At 42.4% G+C, this 14,798-nt stretch overlaps 1 protein-coding gene across 1 annotated transcript; it reads right to left on the bottom strand.

Moving 5' to 3' along the window:
* Positions 1–11,863: 11,863 nt before the first annotated feature.
* Positions 11,864–14,790, bottom strand: LOC118888997. The gene is given in 3 exon segments (XM_036840538.1): positions 11,864–12,687; positions 12,690–13,118; positions 14,613–14,790. Coding segments are annotated over 3 exon segments (1,431 nt in total).
* Positions 14,791–14,798: the final 8 nt, after the last annotated feature.

Genomic DNA, 14,798 nt, shown 5'->3' with positions numbered 1-14,798 from the left:
CCTGACTTGACTGCTTACTTGCTGTGGGAGCTTTGGCAAGTGACTGACCTTGCTAAGATTCAGTCACCTCATTTGTAAAAATGCAGCTCATCGTGTGGACCTCACGGGGCTGAGGTAAAGATGAAAGTAGCTAATGTTCATAAAGGGCTTAGCACAGTTCCCAGCCCCTGGGAAGTGCATAATACATGGTATCAATTATCACTAATGGTAGCATTTCAATCCACTGAAGAAAACTTTAGTCCCTATATGGTACCAAAAGTACGCCCCACAAAAGAAAAAAAGGACACATTGGACTTCCAGATTAAAAACTTTTGCTTTGCAAAAGACTCTGTTATGAGGATGGAAAGACAAGCCACTGACTGGCAGAAAATATTTGCAGGTCACATATCCAACAAAGGACTCATATCCAGAATATATAAAGAACTCTCAAAACTCAACATCTAAAAAAAAAAAGACAAAAAGTCCAATTAGAAAATGGGCAAAAGACTTGAAAGAAACTTCACCAAAAAAGATGTATGGGTGGCAAATAAACACATGAAAAGTTATTCAGCATTGCCAGCCATTAGGGAAATGCAAATTAAATTCATGATGAGATACCACTACATTAGAATGGCTAAAATAAAATTTACTGAAAATACCATATTCTGGCAAGGACACAGAGATACTGAATCTTTCATACGTTGCTGGTAGAAATGTGAAATGGTACAACCACTTGGAAAGCAGTATGGCGGTTTCGTTTAAAAAATTAAACGTATACTTAGCATACAACTGAGCAATCATTACATACCTGGGCATTTATCTTAGAAAAATGAAAACTTGTGTTTATGCAAAAACCTGTACATGAATATTCATAGACACTTTATTTGTAGTGGCCCAAAACTAGAAACAACCCACATGTCCTTCAGCAAGTCAGTAGTTGAACAAATTATGGTATATTAATACCATGGAACACTGCTCAGCAATAAAAAGGAAGGAACTATTGATACACACAACAACTTGGATGGATTTTAAGGGCATTATGTTGAGTGTCTTAGTCTGTTTGGGCTGCTGTAACACAATAGGACAGTATGAGTAGCTTATAAACAACAGAAATTTACTTTTCATGGTTCTGGAGTCTGGGAAGTCCAAGATCAAGGTACCAGCATGGTCACATTCTGGTGAAGGCTCCCTTTCTGGCTCATAGCTTTCTCACAGGGTCCTCACATTGGTTTTCATCTTGAATTAATTGGATAAACACTAGACTTTGAAGAGACATATGATTGATACTGAATTTTTCTTAAGACAGTTACTAGGCTGTGGTTTTTCTTTCTTGGGCTGGCTATATGTCATGTTATCCTCAGAGCTTTAACATCCTAAAGACTAGAGTGGGAATACATTTTTAAAAAGGAATTTTGTGTTGAAATTATTCTCTGATCACAATATAATTTTCTTCTCATTATACAAATGTCTGATTTTCTGGCTACATTACAGAAATGTCTAATTTTCTGCCCACTTCAAAGTTCTAGGCAGCCACGATAAGGGCACCTTTCCTAAGCATGAAGGGTTAAAAGTGGATGGTGGTGTCAGACAGTTTTAAAAAGTCACCCAGAGTTGTATCCAGCGAAAGGACAGCTTAAAAGAGCAACAGAGCAATTCAGCCCTGAAGCGGAGACCTTATTTATATGCCACATTTCAGCTGGGAAGAGTTTTTATGACCAAATCTTAGAGCCTTAAAGATGAAGTCTGTAATATAAACATCCTAGCAGCATTAACTCTAACAGCACAAGGCAGGCTTGGCACACACCCCGTTTATTATTTTGATTCTCTTCTGCATGAAAGACATTTCAATAGTCAGTGGAACACTTCCGTCTATATGATTCTCATCTCCGAACCTTCAGACACGATGCAAAACTCTGTGTAAAATTGAATTATAAACCTCTACGTATATATTTTAACCCACAGAATAGATTCAGGTTTGGGGTTCTAGAGTGGACTTTCATCACTTCTTTCCCTCTGACAAAAGAGAGTTCTGGATTTAGGATGGGCAAACAGAGGTTTCATTCTGATTTGCTCTGGCTGTTCCTTCCAGCAGGAAGTAAATGACTGGGGCTACCAGTTAGGTTCATTTGCTTCCACTAAAATAAGGCCACGGGTAGAGAAAGTAACAAAAGCTCTATCGGTTATCTACTTTCTGTAAATCCCCCCTCTGAGCCTTCGTGAATGCTGTTCCCTTTATTTGGAATGCTCTTCTGTCTTCCCCTCTCACGTCAAACTACACCCCCACCCTTTCTAGTTAATTTTTACTCATCCTTCAGAACTTAGCTCAAGACTTACTTCCTGAAGGAAGCCCTAGATTAGCTCAGGTCCCCCATTATACTCTCTCCTGGCATCCGGGACTTCTTTTTCATAGCATCTATCATAGATGTAATTTAATAATTAATTGAATAGTTAATTTTCATATTATGTCTTCTCTACTACACTGGAAGGTCTACGGGGGGAGGGGGCAGAGAGAGGTCTGACTTACACAGATCCACATCCCCAGTACGCAGCACAGTGTGTGCCATGTAGCAGGCATTCAACAAACATTTGTTGAAAAGTAAAGATTGAATGAAGGCAAAAGTAGACGCAAAGGAATGGTGAAAATTGTAATATCTAATCTTTATTGAGCATTTACTATATGTAACGCTAGGCAGTGCATTAACTGCTTTGCATGTGTTATGCCATTCAGTTCTTACCACACCCCTAAGACAAGTACTATCCTTATCCCCATTTAACAGCTAAGAAAACTGACGCTTTAGCGGGTTGAAAGAGGTTCCGCAGCTAGTAACATTTTTCAGTCACAGAACAGCTTCTCTCCTATTCCTTCCGCTCCCTTCTCCCTCCTCTATCCATTTTGTATCTACGCTCACCTTTTCTCTGTGGAGAAAACTCCCGATGTCAATGTCAGAGAGAAGTCACTTTGTTCTGGACGTTTTTTGAGGACATTGCTCCCTAGGGAGAAACTGCTTCTAGAGCACATATTTGATGGGGTGGCCAAGGGCAAATCAAGTTGCCTGATTCCAAGCATCAATATATCTCTGTGGCAGTCTGTGTGTGTTTGGATGATATGCTGAGACAGGTTCGAAAGCACTGTTCTGCTCATTCTAATATATATGATAACACTGTACTTTATTTTTTTTTTAATTTTTAAAAAAAATTTTTATTTATTTATTTTTTGCTGGGTTGGGTCTTCGTTGCTGCGCACGGGCTTTCTCTGGTTGCAGAGAGCTGGGGTACTCTTCGTTGCGGTGCGTGGGCTTCTCTTGTTGCGGAGCATGGGCTCTAGGCACACGGGCTTCAGTAGTTGTGGCTCGCGGGCTTCAGTAGTTGTGGCTCGCGGGCTCTAGAGCGCAGGCTTAGTAGTTGTGGCGCACGGGCTTAGTTGCTCTGCGGCATGTGGGATCTTCCCGGACCAGGGATCGAACCCGTGTCCCCTGCATTGGCAGGCGGATTCTTAACCACTGTGCCACCAGGGAAGCCCGATAATACTGTACTTCAGTTGTAGGGTATTTTTTTAATCCAAGGGTCTAAAAGTTCTTTTTCAATATATCAATTTCAAAAAACATGATCTAGTTTTAAATATGGACTCATCATGCTCTACAAGATCAACTGTGTGAGCAGCAAACTGCCGATATTTAATTCTTTTTTTTCAAATCTGAGTCATGGTCCTCCCCCCACCAATGCCAGCTTGTGCTCTCATCATGACTATCACGGTTTAGCAGTTTTAAAATATATGTTACATACCAAGTAGGCTGCAGTAGCTTTCTCAGTGGCATTTGGAAACACATTAAAAATATGCAGCTTGACTTTTCATCCCCTTCACACCCTCTGCATTTCCCTTTTGGAGAGCTCAAAGGGAGGCATAGTGGGAAGAAAATAAGCCCAAAGAAAGGAAAATAGAATTTTGCCTCTGTGGAAAACAATGTACAAAACCAAATCTATTGTTCTTAATTTAGGTTTTGGTTCTCATGGCTGTCTTTTTGTGTCTGTCATTTTCTTTGTTTAATAGTGATTTGCCATTTAGGAGTGTTCCTTTGTTTACCTCTCCTTCTGCCTATCTTGATACTCCTACTGGTCCACGCGAGGCTCTGGCTCCAGCTTTTTTTCGTATTGTTCTGGATGAGTCTCCCTCTTCCTTCACCGTGTCCATTCACATTAGCTGCATTCTTTCCTAATTCTCCTCCCTCTCTTAGTTTCCCAGATCCCAGACATATCTTTTCTCGACTCCAATATATTGTTTTCTAAACCTTGACCCTTTTGCTTGACTAATTTTATTTCCTTCATTAATCCCTTTGTGTTGTAGTCTGAAAATCTCTCCACAATTTTCTCTAATTGAATTTCCAGCTCCATATTTCCTTTTGAGCTTGACTTCTGGAAGAGCCTTTACCTGGTTGCTTTTTTCTTTCATTACTGAGTTTCATTGACAAGGCTTTTCATCCCTGCTTTTGGTCCTCTGATGTATGTTGACTAAACAGTTTGAAGCAGTGAGTAAGGCCCAAGGGAAGGAGGACTGGATTTGGAGTCAGAAGGTCTGGACTCAGATCTGAGCTCTGCTAACTTAGTCATCGGAACCTCATCTGTAACATGGAAATAATGATATTACTGCCCCCCCATGGGGGATCAAATGGCATAAAACAGTGTAAACAGACTGCAAATGTCTCCTACTCGAGGGATTTTTTTTAGTCTTCATGGAACTGTTATTTCCATAAAATGGCACCTCTTTTTCCATTTAACACCAGGCCAAAATAAAATGATGGGAAATGTTAACTGAAGCATTAGAAGTTTAAAATCTTATGAAATTCTCCAAGAGGTTCTAATTAGCCTCTTGGTAAAAATATCTTGGTAATGTTGGCGCAGAGAATGCTGACAGTATCTACATCTCTCAGCTATAGCACATAACCCAAAGAGGCTTTGGAGGAAGGGATAGCATCTGAAAACTTATTTGCAATATTAAAATGAAATTAGAATTCAAATAAAGTGAAAAGAGTTCTTAGGCTCTAGGATCCAGAAATTATCATTCAAGTTTCCCATACAAAGAAGGAATCTTATCTGTTTAAAAAAAATTTTATTGAAGTATAGTTGATTTACAATGTTGTGTTAATTTCTTCTGTACAGCAAAGTGACTCAGCTATACATATGTTCTCTCTCTCTCTCTCTCTCTCTATATATATATATATATATTCTTTTCCATTATGGTTTGTCACAGGATATTGAATATAGTTCCCTGTGCTATACAGTAGGACCTTGTTGTTTATGCATCCTATATATAATAGTTTGCCTCTGCTAATCCCAAACTCCCAATCCTTTCCCCCACCCACCCCTCTCCCCCTTGGCAACCACAAGTCTGTTCTCTATATCTGTGAGTCTGTTTTTGTTTCGTAGATATGTTGATTTGTATCATTCTTTAGATTCCATATATAAGTGATATCATATGATACTTTCTCTTTCTGACTTACTTCACTTAGTATGATAATCTCTAGGTCCATCCATGTTGCTGCAAATGGCGTTATTTCATTCTTTTTGATGGCTGGGTAACATTCCATTGTATAGATATACTACACATTCTTTATCCATTCATCTGTCGATGGACGTTTAGGTTGTTTCCATGTCTTGGCTATTGTAAATAGTGCTGCAATGAACATTGGGGTGCATGTATTTTTTTGTATTATAGTTTTGTCTGGGTATATGCCCAGGAGTGGGATTGCTGGATCATATGGCAACTCTATTTTTCGTTTTCTGAGGAACCTCCATCCTCTTTTCCATAGTGGCTGCACCAGTTTACATTCCCACCAACAGTGTAAGAGGGTTCCCTTTACAAAGAAGGAATCTTATCTTAATCACTCTCTTAGTATTGGGTACTTGCTATTTTGAGAAGCAACCCATTTCATTACCAGATGTCTTGTTTTGTGGAAAATGACACATAACGTTCCCCCACTACTTCCGATGACTTCCTGAACAAGTCCCATTCTTCTCACCTGGGACAGCGCTTTGATGTTTCTGAATAGTTTCTGGGTCATCCTTTTCTACTGGCTAAAATTCCAGTCCTTTTAATGGTTTCTCATATAACGTGGGTTTTCCTGCTCTTCCATTAGTCAGACTGCTCCATTTGTCAGTGGCCTCTACAAAGCTGAGCCTCCGGGGCTGGATGCAGTACTCGGGATCTATTTCCACCATAGAGTTCTGGACAGTGTGATGTCACCAAGAGGCTCATTGCCTTAACAAAATGGGTGCTGTCACTGGTTTTAGAGAGTTGCATCGCAGTCCATTAATTCTCTAGCAAGAGCCAATAAGCTGGTTTTCATTGGTATGTCAAGAACTTCCACAAACTAACTTATTTTCAGTAAGACTGTAGGGTTTAAGTTAAACTATCGAAAATGAATTTCTTATTGTTATGTAGAAACCGGAGGTGTCCATTCACTATAATTGGAACCATGGAACTACTTAAGTTTATGATATTCCATATGTCATATTTATGCAAAAGATAAAATACTAGGTGTCAAGCTCTTCTCTATCATGATTTTTTTTAACCTTTATTGAGGTTTTTACTCTCCTCTCTGCTTATAAAGTGTTTCATGTGCACAACAGCCCTGTGAGGTAAGACTATTATTATTCCCATTTTACAGATAAGGATACTGAGGCACAGAGAGGTTTATTAGCCTGTCCAAGGTCATCCAGCTAGCAAGTGGTTCTGAACCCAGGAAGGCTGACTCCAAACTCTATACTGCCTCACCTCCCTGGGTAGTACATAATTGGAAAACATTACTTGTGTTAATTGGTTGTTTTTCCCTAAAAGAAAAGATCTGAGTAAGAACTTATCTTAAAGTTCCTCTTCCCCATGTTTCCAAGGTCCATTCCATGGAACATTGGTACCTTAAGGTGATCTAAAGGGGGAAAAAAGAGTTCCCATGTTTAAGACCACATAGTTGCCATTTTTTCTTAACTTAGCCACTTTGACCATGCTATGCTGTGGCTTGATTCAAATGTTAAGTGACAGGTTTCCATGAGGTGTTATACATGAGAGCACTTTGCAGACGCTGAATACATTGTACCTGCTTATAGCATCTCAGATTATTCATGAATTTTACATGCCTAAAAACACCATTTTAAACATTTGCTTCCCCAGACTCACAGATAGAGAGAACAAACTAGAGATTGGTTACCAGTGGAGAGAGGGAAGTGGGAAGGGGCAATATAGGGGTAGGCAAAAAGAAAGGGGTTGTTATGGGATTATATGAAATCAAGCGTGTGAAACTTTTGAAAATTGTAAAGCACTATAGAATTTAAAGAATATTTCATCCAATAAAAAGCAATAACAACAGCAACAAAACAGTTGCTTCTCTAATCATTTATACTTCCTTTACAAAGTATTTTAAAACTTGGTTAATCTATGGTTGTCAGCAGTTGCAATACACATAATAATAATGAATTAGGAAGTTTAAGATTGTTTTAAACAATCTTAAATGGGAAATATATTAAGTCTTATAGTGGTACTTTGTAATTCTGTGAAGCAGAAATTCAGTTGAGCTCGAGCGTTTATGATGCTCGAAGAAGCATGGAGGAGAAATTTACATTAGTTATGTTGGGCCACTTCTGTATATACTTAAATAACAACCACAGCAGCAGCAGTAAAGCCCTAATGACATCAAGAAATTCTCTAAATTAACATTTTGTTTTAATGGGACAACTAATAAGAATACCTTACATCCATCTTTATTCTAACATCTCAGTCCTGTTTGCTAGCTAACTTTCTTTGATCCATTTTTGTTCTCCACACTGAATAATTCTTTCAGTTGTTCGTACCATCTCCCTTCACAGAATATATTTAGTGAATTATCATGGTCCACTGATAAGCATCATTTTGCAAGACTAAACAAATTAAGTCCGTTCAATCTCTCTGCGTAAATGACATTTTCAAAGACAAGTTGAAATAAATCACTCCAGTCAGGATAAGACACAATAAAAATGTCGTGACAACTGGGTGTAAAGTCAAACCAAGCAAGTTTGTACATTTTTATTATTATTATCTTCCCAAAATGGACAGGAAAATAGAAAAAGTACAAGAACCTTAATTTTTTTTTTTTTTAGGTACAGATAACAACTTTATTTGTCCACACCAGGATTAAGCTACTTAACAGAGAGACAGAGGGTGGTGGGAGGTTGCCATACACAGCACCGTTTACGTCGAGGGCATCAGGTGGCAGAGCATTACTCCTACCACGGTACCACGGCCTTCATCCTCCTCCTCCTCCTCCCTGCTGAAGTGCCCCTTGCGGTCAGCAGGCCCCTGTCCCGCACTCACCAGCACTCTTATGCTACCAGGCTTCTTCCTTGTAGAATTGCATTCCCTTCCTTGTAGAATTGCATTCCCTTCTGCTGTGCCATCTTTTTTAAATATATCTAGCTATTGGTCCTGGTTACTTTTTTTTTTTCCTTCCTTCTCTTTGGACCACAGTAAGCCTTAGAGTAGTCTCTTCTGGAGCAGGGTAACTTAGAGGTTAGAGTGATGAGACCTTTACTTGGAGAAGTAATTTGCATGTATGAGTTAGGAAGGTGTTTTGCAGGTATGTTACAGGCTTACTTTAAACCATTTAACTTATGCTCCAAAGTAACTGTAATTTAATGTTGGTAGAATAGCAGATTATGAATAGCTTTAATTGTATGTTTAAAGTCATATGTTCGCAAGCTTAAATCTGGATATCAGCAGCTACCCTGCTGTCCCAGTACAGAGCCCACCAGGTCTGGAAACGCCTGTCTTTACATTCATCTGTCCACTGGGCCCTCACACAGCTCCTGCGAGGTAGCTGGGATGGCCTCCCACTGGATAGGTGAGGGGCCTGAGGTACAGAATGGTCAAGTGACCTGCCTGCAGACTGACGGGGTCACGGCTGGGCCTGGGGCTCAGACAGGATCTCTGGGCCTGTTTCTCTACAGCCTCCCCTTATTACGACTTCCCTCCTCTTCACAAGATTTGGCCTGTTTTTTCTGTTTACTTTTTAAAGATTTTTCCCTTTAGTTTTATTCCCAACCTTAAAGTTGCTCTTGCCCATTAGATCTGCACACTACTACCTCCCAAGTTCACCTTGACTTCTGCTCTTTAGCACTTCTCTTATCTCAGATAAATCCCTGCCTGTGTACTTTGCTACCATTAATAGATTAATATAGTACAGGTCTAACTCTTTCAAGTACTTCCCTGTTTTTCCAGAAAGTCTACCTATCTACAGTAATGTTATCCAGTTGTAACTGACATGGACCCCTCAATGTAAGGGCCTAAAACAACTGAGAAAAAAAATTGTATATCTCAATTTCCGTGCCTTAAACGTATGCTCCTTTAAAGCAAGGAATCTGTGTCTGGGTGTGGTGCTTATAGAAGTTCACGAGTACATTCATAAATGTTAATGCCATAGAATGCTTCCTTAAAACACAATTGTTACCAGGATTTCACATCCATTAATACGCTGCTGTGACTGAAAATATCGCAATCAGAATTTCACTTTTTCTTTTGTTATGCTATTCATCTAATCTTTTAGAACTGGAAGGTACGAGAAAAGTCATCTAGTACAAACCTCTCACTTTAGAGAGAAACTGAGGCACGAAAAGGGCAAGTGATCTGCTCAGTGTAACGAAGTGTGGCAGCATTAGAATCTGGGGGTTCTGACTAGATTCCAGTGTGTTCTACCTCACGCTGCTTCCTACGTAATCGCCCATTCCCCAGAGAGGCCTGCCATCTATTCCTGCTTCCACTGTGTTCCCACTGTGGTTTGGACCATTTCTCCACCTATTGGTATTTCCAGCATCTAGGTAAGCAACCAAGCTGGCAAAATAGAAAATAAAACCTCTCCCAACATGCCTGCACTTTTTTTTCAGCCTCTTGATTAGAGGAAAGCTTTTTAAATTCCAAGTCTCCTTTTTGTACTTTCTGAAAGTACTAAATAGCCACTAAGAGCTTTAAGTGAGGTTAACAATGGCCGGTAATGGCTTCCCTTCTAGAGTAAATTGGAAGCATGGCTCAACACCATCATGTCTCCTCTAGTAAGTGTGTGTGTTTTGGAGGGGAAAGGGGATGGATTTGTGGAGGGTTGGTGCTTAAAAAGAGTTACCTATTGCAGGCCGTCCTTATCCATACCACCCAACTGTTCCCAAAGCTGTTCTATCCCATCATATACCATTAACGAGGTGAACTTTTGTCTATATCTTGTGAGAAAGAGTGACTTTGGAAAGTTCCCTAGAAGAAAAGTTTTCTAGGGCTTGCCTTCTGTAACATACCAGACAGAAAAAAGGCTAACAGAGAAGAACAAAATTAGCTAAAAGCATTTGGGAAACTGATATAATCTGAATTGTTTCCACAATGTCCAAATGGCAAACCAAAGCTAAAGATATATAATTATGCATAATCAAGGAACCTAAAAAATATGGAATGCAAAGAATTTACTTACATGTAATATTTTTTTAAACAACTATAATGCTGTAAGAAATTTTTTTTTTCATTTGTATTTATTTATTTATTTAATTTATGGCTGTGTTGTGTCTTCGTTTCTGTGCGAGGGCTTTCTCTAGTTGCGGCAAGCGGGGGCCACTCTTCATCGCGGCGCGCGGGCCTCTCACTATCACGGCCTCTCTTGTTGCGGAGCACAGGCTCCAGACGCGCATGCTCAGTAATGGTAGCTCTCGGGCCTAGTTGCTCCGCGGCATGTGGGATCTTCCCAGACCAGGGCTCGAACCCGTGTCCCCTGCATTGGCAGGCAGATTCTCAACCACTGCGCCACCAAGGAAGCCCCATGCCTGGTAATATTTGATTTTTTTTTAAAATATTTATTTATTTATTTGGTTGCACCGGGTCTTATTTATGTATTTATTTTTATATTTATTTTTGGCTGTGTTGGGTCTTCGTTTCTGTGCGAGGGCTTTCTCTAGTTGCGGCAAGTGGGGGCCACTCTTCATCGCGGTGCGCGGGCCTCTCACTATCGCGGCCTCTCTTGTTGCGGAGCACAGGCTCCAGACGCGCAGGCTCAGTAATTGTAGCTCTCGGGCCTAGTTGCTCCGTGGCATGTGGGATCTTCCCAGACCAGGGCTCGAACCCGTGTCCCCTGCATTAGCACGCAGATTCTCAACCACTGCGCCACCAGGGAAGCTCTACATGTAATATTTTATACGACAGCCAATTTCTCATTATATCAAAGATTATCAATATGAACTAAAACGCACGATTGTGGCTCCCTGTCAGTTCTGAAATATATCCATAGTGATAAGAGACTAAGGACTAGTAAAATGGGGGGAAAGATGGTTTGACTATTGAGTGTTTGCTAGTGGGTATGTCACAGACACAACAGTGAAAATATAAGAGATAAAGGTACCAATACGTGTTGTGTCTATATTAGCCTAATGAGCTATAGAGAGATTTAAAGAAATGAAGATTGTAAACTCCAGGAAACAGTCAAGTTAAACTAGTAGATTCGAGCAATGAGGTCTCGGTATACAACCCTAATTCTGTATCTATCTTCTCAGCTACTGTGCCTCACCCTAGTCTGACCTTGGCCAAGGTCATATGCTTTAATAACTTACATGTGCATAGTGCTTTTAAACTTTTAAACCCTTTCACATCTATTTAAGCCATCTGATCCTCACGACAACCCTGTGAGGTAGGCAGGTTGCCCCCTTTTAACAGCCAAGGAAAATGGTGTTGAGAGGTAAACTAAATTGTCACACATCAGTGATGAAACCAGGGCTAACTAGTTCTCTGGACTTGGCTGCTTCCGTTGTCTACTAGGCTACCTCTCATGTTTCTGAAAGGTCTTTCAACTAGTGGAGACGCTTGGGAGAAGCAAGTGTATTCCTACCCTTCTGCACATTAATGGTCCATCCACTCTTTTTCTGAGGACACGGAAAAGGAGCCAGGGTACCAGAAAGCAGCTGTTGGACCCGGGCCTCTGCCAGAGAAGGAAATACACCCTTGTGTGATCAGATAACTTTTGGTGTTTGAAATTAACCTCTGAAGCAACTTTTCAAGCCCTAGCTGAAAAGCACCGGTTGCCTCTTCTACCGCTGTGGCTGAGCGTCTGACCGCGACCACGGCATCCCTGCGCAGCTCGTTGGCGGGGTCCTGCTGAGCGCTGGCCTCCTCGCCAATGGCAATCAGCCGGTCCAATTTTTCTTCCTCCCGCTTTGAAAGTTCTCGTGCCAATCTCCTGTTTTCTGCCAACTCAGCTGCGATAGTCCTGGCCACTGACTGCCTTCTTCGCCTCGCCCACCTGGGAGGGGCCTCACTGGTCAAAGGCCCATCCCCACCAGAAACAAAAGGAACTCTGGAGGAGGAGACTGGAGGCCGCTGTGCCGAGGCCACCCCGGGAGTGTTTCGGCTGGAGCTGGTGCAGGGGCTGGGCTCACCAGACACTCCCAGTCTGGTCACGGGGCTGCTCTGACAGGGAGCAGCTGCACCTCTGCAAAAGTGGTGGGAGCTGCTGTAGCTGGGGGTCCCTTGAGAGCACCCTGCACCCGAGGATTCACCCCAGGAGTCCTCAGGGTCACTGGTTTCTCTCATCTGGTCACTGATCCTCAGTTGACAATCCTCATCTGATTCCTTAACTGTTTTCAAGGTGGGCTGGTGATCTGCTGCCTGAGTCCGTTCTGCTCCCAGAACGCTGGCTCCCTCTTCCCCTGGGGTGTCGGGGGCCGCAAGTTCTGATCACAGTGCTGGGCCCACGCAGCCTCCTCCGTTAACTTGTCTGCGTCAGTCACTATCTGATTTCGGAGAAGCTGACCCAACGTATCATAAAAGGGACAGTGTGGTGGATCACCCATACTTGTGGCGTGGGCCACATAGGCCTTTAAATATAACGCCTTCAGGACCTTGAACTTGGAGCGGCACTGACGCTCGGTGCGGCGGAAGCCTTCCTGCTGCATCCGCTTAGACGCAGTCTGGTAGACATCTGCATTGTGATGCACGGTCTGGAGGCGCTGAATATACTCTGCCTCACCTAGTATGGAGAGAAGCGTCCGTGTCTCCTGTCTGGACCACCGGATGCCCGCCCTGCGATTGGAAGTGGCCGTAGCGGACTGGGAAGGAAGGCCAGCTGGAGGAGGCTCCTGGGCAGCAAGGTGCCGATCTGAAGGTGTGGGGAGGCTCTGTGTGCCCCGGTCTATCTCCAGGAGCCAGCCGATTCTTCCCTCTCAGGGCTAATTGCTGAGAAGCCAGGTCCAAGGACCGCATTTCTGGCTTCTGCCAAGGATCTGCTTTCCTTTCATCACTGGATTTGAAATATTCCTTATTCCACTTTGTTTTGTTGCCAGTCCAACAACCTCTTCACTTTCTGAGTAAACAAAAACAGCTGGAGTGACTCTGTCACCTGCACCACTGGCATCCACATCAGCCCGGCCATCCTTATAGACGGATGTGCAGGTGAACCCCGCTGGCCGCTGTGAAGCGGCAGAGACGGCGGCAGCAGTAACGAGTGGTCTCCCCTCCGCAACAGCGCCCGGCCGCAGAACCCAGAGCCTTCATTTTTGAGACTGGTTTGGGAGACTGTAATTACATTAGCGACATCCAAGTGTTATCAACACTGAGCAATTCCTCTCATCTCAACTCAGCAGCCGACTCAGAAAATCACACCTTCCAGCTCATGGAAGACACTTAGTAATGCATGTGTAATTGGGTTAAAAAATAGTCATGACCGCAAGCTTTATTTTTATTTGCTTCTGTACTTCTCTAAAGGAAAAAATACTCATGGCTATCTCCTTGCTTCTTCAAGAGGGCCATGGCCAGGTCCCCTTTGAAGGAATATATAGCATGACTTTTTTCAATCCCAGTTGCCCAAGTGCTGCCATATTCCTGACGGGAGAGTTGTGCCCGCAGAACCCCTGGAAGCTCTTCTCTCCCTGACACAGCACTGGAGGTGTGGGCAGATTCCAATCACCTGTTAAACAGATCGCTGCCTCCCCTTAGGCCTACTTCTCCTGGATGCTGTTTCCAGACCATATTCGTAAAATATGAATCTTATAATGCTCCTCCTCTGTTCAGAAACTTTCCATGGCTTCTTACTGCTGGTTGTTTAAAGTCTAAACTTCCCAGCATCCATCCAGAGAATAAATTCATTCAGAAATCCAGCACCATCCTCTTGGTAATGCTTATTTTCCTCTTTTCCGCATCTTGAACCCTCTGCTCTTGCCTTGCTTGGTAATAGTGTCCTACGTTTGTTGGTTCTCTGTTCCCTCCCTGAACGGCCTTTTCTTTTCCCCTCTGCCTATTCAAATCCCTGCCTTTCCTCCAGCCCCCACCCACCCTCCACGCCATCCATGAGGCCATCTTTCTTTACCTTCCTATCATTCAGATGGAGGCCTTTTCTACAAGAAGGGAGCCAGGATATACAAACACAAAAGGGGATTAGGTGTGGGAAAGTTTACCCTTCACTTTTAATTCCATGTAGTCTGAATTGCCACATTTCATTCCATTTCCAGCTCCACCTAGATGTTCCACGGCGTCTTGAACTGAAGAAGAGTCACTACTTTTTCCCAGAGTCCCCATTTATCTTCTTGTGTTCTCTCTCTCTGACAATGATGTCACTGTCTACCCAGATGCCCAAAGCTAGAAATGCAAACATTACCCTTCAAAATTCTTTCCTTTGCTGCCCATCTGGTCACCAAGAACTCTAATTTCTGGTCATATCTCTCAACATCACTCCCGTCTTCTTCACTGCTCTGTCTTAGCTGAGCCTTCATCATGTCTCTCCAGATTTTCTCCAGCAGTCCCCTAATAGATCTCAGGCCTCTAGCCTCATCCATACTCCGAT

This window comes from Balaenoptera musculus, chromosome X (genome assembly GCF_009873245.2).
Source record: "Balaenoptera musculus isolate JJ_BM4_2016_0621 chromosome X, mBalMus1.pri.v3, whole genome shotgun sequence".
Taxonomy (NCBI): domain Eukaryota; kingdom Metazoa; phylum Chordata; class Mammalia; order Artiodactyla; family Balaenopteridae; genus Balaenoptera; species Balaenoptera musculus.
This window is presented reverse-complemented; position numbering and strand designations above follow the sequence as displayed.